The sequence below is a fragment of the Monopterus albus genome, unplaced genomic scaffold (genome assembly GCF_001952655.1).
Source record: "Monopterus albus unplaced genomic scaffold, M_albus_1.0 scaffold89.1, whole genome shotgun sequence".
Lineage (NCBI taxonomy): Eukaryota > Metazoa > Chordata > Actinopteri > Synbranchiformes > Synbranchidae > Monopterus > Monopterus albus.
The window spans coordinates 712784-720880 of NW_018127969.1; the positions used below are offsets into that span (position 1 = coordinate 712784).

Below are 8097 nucleotides of genomic sequence, written 5' to 3' on the forward strand. Positions count from 1 at the left end.
TATATATATATATATTACAGAAAGTCAGTAAATAAAATGTTACTGATTTGAACTCATTCTATAGAAATCTGAATTATGTTCAATGATAACATTATTGGTAAGAAAGTCTCTTCCTTAACTGCACTGAAGCCTGTGTTTTAGTGAACATTAGACAGCACTGTAAAAGAGACATCAAAACAACATCCAGTTTTGGCCTGGTATTAGTCACACTGTGGGGATCCAACAAAAGCAAGTCCCCAAAACTGGAATCATTACATCTGAGAGTGATGACTTGGTTTAATGTGAAGATGAGAGTGATGCAGACTAGTTTGAAAAACATCCATTTCTTTAGTTGCACAGAAACTATAATAAAATTTTATGTGTAACTTTCTCAAACAGCCATCTGAGGAACTGTTTTTATTGCTCTATAGGCTGTTAAAGATGTGAAATGTAAAACACAGTACATGATGTTACCTGAAGGGACAAAAGCCATTAATAGGGTCATCTGACCTAATCGAAAGAGGCACAGGAATGCATGGTAAAAATAAATATATGTAAGTTTAACCTAAAATTAATAGCTCTATGTCTCAATTCTTCAGAACTGATTTCAAGCAGATGTGTGTATGAGCTTTAAGCAACCTCTGACATCTCTGAAGATGAGACAGTTTCAAGGACATAAAGGGAGTGCACAAGCTGAAACAAGCCTATTTCATCACGATGTATATATGCCAGCCTCATCTTCTCACAGTTTTATCTACTTCCAGTGTGGCCACTGATAGTGTTATGAAAACAGCTTAGTCAGGTGACACAGCATCTGGTAATCTGAACCTGTGCCACACTGAAAACTGAGTAGGCATTCACGGGGGTACCTGAGACAGTGAGCAGAGATCATATTGTGCTGCAGTGTTAATCAACAGGAAGATCAAAGCTGTCATTCTGTTACTACAGAGCTGGTTCAACTGCAGTTTGACTGTCATTCAAGAGTAGAGCTCGCAAGAGATTATCTATCTCGTCTGCCCTGGGAATGCCTCGGGATCCCCCAGGAGGAGCTGGGGGAGGACATCTTAAATATTTTCTACTGGTATTTTCATATACTGAAGGGCAGAGTGATTTGAGCAGTGACTGGTTGAAGGAATTCATTCTAAAAAGGACAGTGCCCCCTAGCAATGAGCATGAGAGTGGTTTGTTTCACTTAAAACACCTGAAAATGCCACACAGGCATCGACTCCCCAGGAAAACAAGCAACCCCACCCTTACAGAGCTATATGGCAGAAGGTGTCAGGAGCTACTCTATTTTTGTGGTATGGTTTCACACACCATCCTGACAGCCTGCTCTCAGGTTTTCCTCAGTTCTTCTCAGAAAATGCAGAATGCATCTTCAAAAACACTAGCATTCCCACTGAAGTAATATCTGGTGAAACATGCCAGGAGAGAGCATATGAAAACAGCCAAATATGGTCTGGCAGAAATAATGCACAGCATGGTAGCTGGTAGCTGACACCCGAAGATTCAGCACAAGCAGACTGTTGAAGATTATCTCACTACTATCAAGCATTCCACTTATATGACTGGACAGCTGGTGACATGCTACATAAAGACTGTGGCAGAGAATAGATACCAAATTATATGACACTGTGAAATCAGCAGAATGTACACAATACACCAGTGTACTGTATGTCCATGACTGCTAAATGGTTAATTCCCTAATTACAGTTGCCTGATTATCATAAACACTGACAAATTTATATTTAGCATATTGAATCATTAATGCTCAAAAAATAAAAACATCATTACTGACTGATCAGCTGGTGTTATATGAAATTACACTGATCAGCCACAACATGAATGAATAACTGATAAACTGATTCACAGAGGATGCACAGTGAGCTGCAGAGTGACATGAGTGACTCCTGCATACACAGAATTAAGCAGGTGATCATAATGTTAGGGCCGATCGGTGTATATGAGCACTGCTATACACAACGCTGTGACAAAAACAACAGCACAGAAAACAGGAAGTCACCTGGTTTAACTGGACAGTTCAGCAAAGCCCAGACACAGTGAAGCATTATCTAAACATGTGCCCTCCCACAGATTTAAAGAGAGATTTACCATGTAACCATAAAGCCACAACTAAGACTGAAGCTGTCAAGTCAGGGGGATACTGAAAGGTTTTAAAAATCTGGCCTCTCAAATACAACTCTCCACTTTCAGCCTGTAATTAAGTAAATAAAGAAAAACAAATTCTAACCATGAAATTGTGCACTAGGACAGGATGGCTGTGGAATAGCTGTGTCAAGCTTCAAATATTTAAAGACAAATGCCATTGTCAGGATACTTCTCAGTTCTCAACCACTTTGACCTTTTAATATTGATCTTCCTTCATTCAGAACATTCGTTCAGATCATTTCACCAGTTAGTTCTTTGTGACACTGCACTACAGTAACTGTGACAAAACTAAGTCCTATCTTCTGTATGGTCAGGTACTGCTGTATACAAAAATAAAGACATTTGAGTCCTATTTTCACAACATAACCAGAGATCGTGGTGTCATTAAGCTGCAGGACACTTAACTGTTCAATATCCTGTAGTGTTAGTGTGCAATTTTGCATCTTAAAGGCAGAAAATAATTTGCAGGCAAGTATTTGTGAGTGCAAAGGTTGGGTTTAATTATCACACCGATTCTTTTGGACTCTACAGAAACAGAGGACCTCCCCATTTCTACATTATTTAATGTACAAACACTTTACAGAATGTACACACTGATTCAAGTGACAACATATTTTTGATGACAAATTATATAGCAATTTAAAACAAATTTTATATACAAGAAAAAAAAATCTGTGCAGGGAAAAAAAAAAAAATTCCTTTCTTGTCACAGATCATTTGGCCATGAACATTTCAGTGTCTTTACTTTTCTCTGCGTCCAGTTTACTCCAACTCAGTGAAGCGGGCAAACATGGCCTTACGGACAGCGTCCTTGTAGGTGTCGGCTGCTGAGAGCTCATATGAGCTGCCTTTAATACCCAAGCCTGTGCCCTTGATCCTTAATGACGCCTGCGGGGAGAAGACAGACAGTTATTAGAGGAGATGGACTGGACAGAGGAGACCCTCAGGTAACAGTGCTAATTACTTTGTGAGTGAAAAAGAACACATTGACATGCACACTCCATCTGTTAGGAGGGAGCTAGGGAGATGAGAGCAACATTTTGAAGAAAACGTGCGGTTTTCTTATTACTGTTATAACCGGTTCCTCACCGAGATGGGAGCAGTGATGCCTTGCTGGTGGCGCCCCAGACCTTTGCCCTCCTGCCAGCCCATGGCCTGCAACATTTTGCTTCCGATATTATCACTTGTCAGGCCGTCTTTGGTGGGCTGTTCGTAGTTTCTTTTGGAGGCGGACGAAAGGTGATGACAATAACATTAAAGATGTTTCCACTTTTGTCAAGTAAAAAGACTAATCTGAAAATTCACAGTTTGCAGTGTGAGGTTAAACCATGACACTTACACTGCTGGGGATGGAGGTTGATAACATTTCTTTTTCAGGGCTGGGGGCTCAGGAACGCCATACTTCTCCCTTCTCTCTGCAGCTCTGTCTCTGTATTTCAGCTATTGAAATAAACACAAAACCTTGCTGACCATGTGCTCTTCTGAGAAATTATTTATGGGGAAAACCAGGTTTTTGAGCCAAATACCTCGGTTTCCTTCCTCTCCAGCTCCTCCAGCTCAGCTTCAGAAAGCCTTGACCTTCTCTGAATTTCCAAATTTTGCTAAAATAATTGAAAAGCAACTATAAATAGACAAATCACACGCAAACAATAATTTACACATGCAAGACAGTTAAACGTCGCTAGTATTCCTTCCATTTTGCTCTGAAGCTTTCTACAATGAACAGCAAGACCAAGATTTAAGGGCTTGAGACCGAGTCAAGACCAAAACCAAGATCAGACCAGTGCAGTTAAACTGAATTTGATAGTACAGGTTTGCCTGTGTTTCACTGACACTAATGAGACTATATAGGGGTGACATTACTGAATGTATTTCCCAATAAAAACTGGTTTTGTTTCGGTCTCAATACACCCCGGCTTTGGTCTTGTCTACAACACTACTGAACAGATGGCAACACCCAGACTATTCATAGCTCCTTGCAGATTAGACGCCTGCCGTCTTCCCCTTCTCACCTTGTGGAGGTCAGAGAGCTGCTGGTGACGCAGCAGAGCCTCTTTGGTGGGGAACTGCCGTCGACACAGCAGACACACCATCTTCTTCCAGTCTGTGATTTTTCCTTCCTCGTCCGGTGCTCGATATGAGCCGCCTTCCTCTGGGTCACTGTCCCCGTTGTAAGCAGCAACCATACCGCTCTGTGTCATGAAAGTGGATGAAGGTGGAGCGATGTTTGCTTTTATTAATGATTGTGTAGTGGGGGGAACAATACCAAAGGCATAAACAAACCTTAGCTGAAGTCTCCTGCTCTGTGATCCTGAACTGTTCGGTCACTAGAGACGACATCTCAAAGCCTCCTATTTGCTGCAAGGAAGCAGCAAATCTTATAAACATACAGTATCATACATATAAGCCATGTTATGTCACCATTATCCACAACACAAAGACTAGGCTGTCATTTTATGTTCACCATAACCAAATTTTACCATTATTTCTACTATTTCAAAGGCTGGCAATGATGTTGAAGGAAATCTGTTATGATATTCAAATATGCTTTACAAAGAAAAGAAAAGCACATTAAATTTTAATTAATAAAGAAATCAAAAGTACATCATGTTAGATTGTCAGTGTGTCTTTATGTGTGACATATCACACTTAGCCCTACTCATAACTTTTACACTACCTTCTTCTCAAAGAGGGAGAAAGCTGCATCAGCAGCTGCAGACTCTTTCTTGTCCTCCTCTCTGGGTGCTGTAAAGCCTTGGAAACTGCTTTTAAAACTTTCTTTTTGCTTGTTTAAGCTTTTTGCCCAGCGCTCCATGTCCTTTGCGATCTGAAATTTGTTTAACGGTTAGAAAATTGTTATTTCAATAAGATAAGAGATGTTAACAAGATGTTTTTTAGTAAAGGAGCTTCTACCTGCTGTGCAGACTTATTTTTGGGCTTGTCCTTTTTCTCTTTACTGCTTGTGGTCACCGTAGCTGAGGAACCCGCTGTTGTGTTAGCTGTGGACACTGTGTTTGCCGCCACAGGGACGTACGTCTGCTTCTCACTGTCCCAGTAGACATACTGCTGAGTCTCTGAGTTGTAGTAATACTATTGGTGGAAAGCATGCGAAAAACCGCATGAATGAACAGCTTTGAATAAATTAAATGCCAGTGATTCGGTGGGTGGCAGTATAATATGCACACAGTAAAACCACAGGGTACGTACTTGGCTGCTGGGATCATAGTACATGCTGGTCTGTGGATCATAATAGTAACCTGAAGACTCATCATACTGATAGGTGGAGGTGTCAGGGACAACTAGAGACACAGAAAGGGGTGGAGATGCCTTCTAAACCACAGATAACTGATCTACATTTGATCTGCTCATTCACATGCAGAGGGGGATATTCTGTAGCTAACTAATCTCACCCGTTGTGTTAGCAGCCGGGGTGGCACAAGCCATAGTTGCAACAGTAGAAGCAGCAGGTGTTTCCAGTGACGTGGTGCAAACGCTAGCAGCCTGCTGTACTGCATCAACTGACCTGGCTGGTTGTTGTGACTGAGAGGGAGCAGAAGAAAAATCACCAACTTTTGCATTTTCTGTACAACACTAAGATGTAAAATAAAAATGCACAGCTCTGCCTGCTGCACACAAATGCATTGCTGCTGTACTGCCTACCTGTGTGGCAGGCTGGCTGATGATGACTGGCTGGTAAACCTGAGGCGCCTGAGATATGACCACACCAGTGGCCGCAGGTATCAAAGTCTTAATTCCTGGAGCAGCTGTAGACAGCAATGATAAAGTGAACAATCTCAGTCTTTATAGAGAAAAGACCCAAACTATCTGCAAGTGATTGACACCTCTTCCTACCTCCAAGTAATCCATCTCCAATGATGGGAACCAATCCTTCAGGCTGCTGCCACACTTGATAATTCTGCCCCAACATCAGAAAGAGAGAAAAATGATGACAACTTCCTTGTTAAATTCATTGGCACAACAAAGTGGACTGTGAACTGACCTGTGTCTGCAGAGCATAACCCTCTGGAAGAGTGACGTGCTCAGAGGTGGCAAGTGAAGCTTGTTGTAACTGAAAGGATAAAACTGGTATGTGAGCAAAATCAGTGGCAATGACCAAGAACCCTAGTTGTATTTACATCTGAACCACTATTTTACAAATAAACTGGGGAATGCATTAACCCTTGAAAAAATATAAAAATGTTCACATTAAACTCAACTAAGAAATTTCTCTTAAATAACAATGAATCAGATATCAACAGAATTAACACCCCACTCTGCAGTTTCCTGGTGCTTACATTACTTTGATTCACCAGTCCTTATGTTGAAGTCTCTCTGGTCCTCATATAAAACTGTAGACAACCAAAAAACTACCACAAGCCAATTGTGCACTGCATGTCCAGGATGAAACAAAGGAGATTCTAAGTAAACCAGTCTCAAATATCAATGAAGAAAAGAGATGGTTGATAGTAATTTAAGGGCAACAAATTGAAAGTACTCTAAATAGAAATGAATGATGATACCTGGCTGGAGGACCACTGAGCAGCAGCAATAGCTGTGCTGGCAACAGAGAGCACACTGGCTCGGATCCCATCAAGCTGCGCTGAGTCTCTGGAGAGGATGGAGAGTGATTAGTTAAACCTTAATTCTGCAGCACTGGAGGGTGATAATGAGTCCCTTATTTGTTTTAACTATTCTTAAAGTTGAATACTGAGTATGCACAGAGGGCCAAGTGAGCAGCCTCCAGCAGAATGTGAAACGAAATGTTTGGATAACTGGCACAATTCTATTTCATTTCAGGTAGAAAACAACAACAACACATTTTAAAAATACACACCGCCACTCAAAGGTTTGAACACAACAAACTTTGGACTGATAGTGTGTGTATGTGTAACAATGCTGGGATAAAATGCCCCACACTATATTTTGTGCAATTGAAGCTAAAGATGAACTTGAGCAGCATGTGTATGTGATGACTCACTTCCTGGCGCTCTTGGCATAATCCACACCGATTGTTTTTCCATCCAGTTTTAGAGGTGGCTGCAAACTCTGGAGGATGGTGAGGAGCTGAGACGCCTCCTATACAGCAAGTGAAAATGTCACACGTGTGTACCCTCCCCCCCCAAAACAACACAGACTTACATAGTGACTACATGTTGACTACAAAATGAACATACCAAGAAAGATGAGAGTTGAACAAAGGCAAAGCCCCTATTCTGTCCTGTTTGTTTGTCTTTGATGAGGCGGACGTTGGTCATGGACAGGTTGGCATACGGTGCCAATATGTTCAAAATTCCATCAACGGTTGAAAGGGGGGCAATGTTCCTCAAAATGATTGCTGTTAACAACAGTAGTAATGACTCAATGCAGAATATATGTACTGGCAGAATGTAATACTTCAATATGGGGTAAGAAAAAGACTCACTGTCTCCATTGTAATCCCCTGGCTGTTGAGACTCTACATTTAAACCACTTACTGCAGGAGACTCTCCTTCTAACAATGACACAGTGACATACCATTAGTTAGTACAGGCCACGGACATAGTGCAGGACAAAGCTGAAGAAGAAAAATGATACTTTTGGTTTGCTGAAGCAGTAACTCACCAACTTTTGCTGCTCCACACCTGAAACACTTCAGCCTCTTCCGAAAGTTGTACAGACCACACTGTAATAAATCAAAGACGTCTTTTTTGTTATAAAAAGCAGAAAGACAAAACAAAACAAAACAAAAAACTAGGATCATATTGTAGTTAGACATAACACTCACAGCATTGCAAAGCCAGTTTTCAAACTTCTGCTTCCTGTTGCTGTAGTGCACTGGGATGCTTTTCCCCTTGATAACCAGCTTGTTCTGTGAAGTCAGAAGTCCCTAGTTATATCAAATTCTGACAATTTAAAACCAAAGAGGCAGGTGAGGCCCTGCTACTACCCCCACCCATTGAGTGAGAGCAT

At 41.2% G+C, this 8097-nt stretch overlaps 1 protein-coding gene across 1 annotated transcript in view; it reads right to left on the reverse strand.

The window, feature by feature from the left end:
• Positions 1-2632: 2632 nt before the first annotated feature.
• The window catches only part of LOC109964514 (RNA-binding protein 5-B-like), a 9727-nt gene continuing 4262 nt past the window's right edge, over positions 2633-8097 (reverse strand). Inside the window, exons 7-25 of the mRNA XM_020607858.1 lie at positions 7913-7996; positions 7750-7810; positions 7571-7639; positions 7323-7483; positions 7127-7224; positions 6669-6756; positions 6149-6217; positions 6001-6064; positions 5809-5912; positions 5559-5688; positions 5356-5447; positions 5062-5238; positions 4826-4975; positions 4432-4506; positions 4161-4340; positions 3675-3749; positions 3488-3588; positions 3238-3367; positions 2633-3036 (exon numbers count right to left, since the gene is read on the reverse strand). Coding sequence (XP_020463514.1) covers positions 2911-3036; positions 3238-3367; positions 3488-3588; positions 3675-3749; positions 4161-4340; positions 4432-4506; positions 4826-4975; positions 5062-5238; positions 5356-5447; positions 5559-5688; positions 5809-5912; positions 6001-6064; positions 6149-6217; positions 6669-6756; positions 7127-7224; positions 7323-7483; positions 7571-7639; positions 7750-7810; positions 7913-7996 — 2034 coding nt within the window. The 3' untranslated portion in view covers positions 2633-2910. The remainder of the gene's footprint in view (positions 3037-3237; positions 3368-3487; positions 3589-3674; positions 3750-4160; positions 4341-4431; positions 4507-4825; positions 4976-5061; positions 5239-5355; positions 5448-5558; positions 5689-5808; positions 5913-6000; positions 6065-6148; positions 6218-6668; positions 6757-7126; positions 7225-7322; positions 7484-7570; positions 7640-7749; positions 7811-7912; positions 7997-8097) is intronic.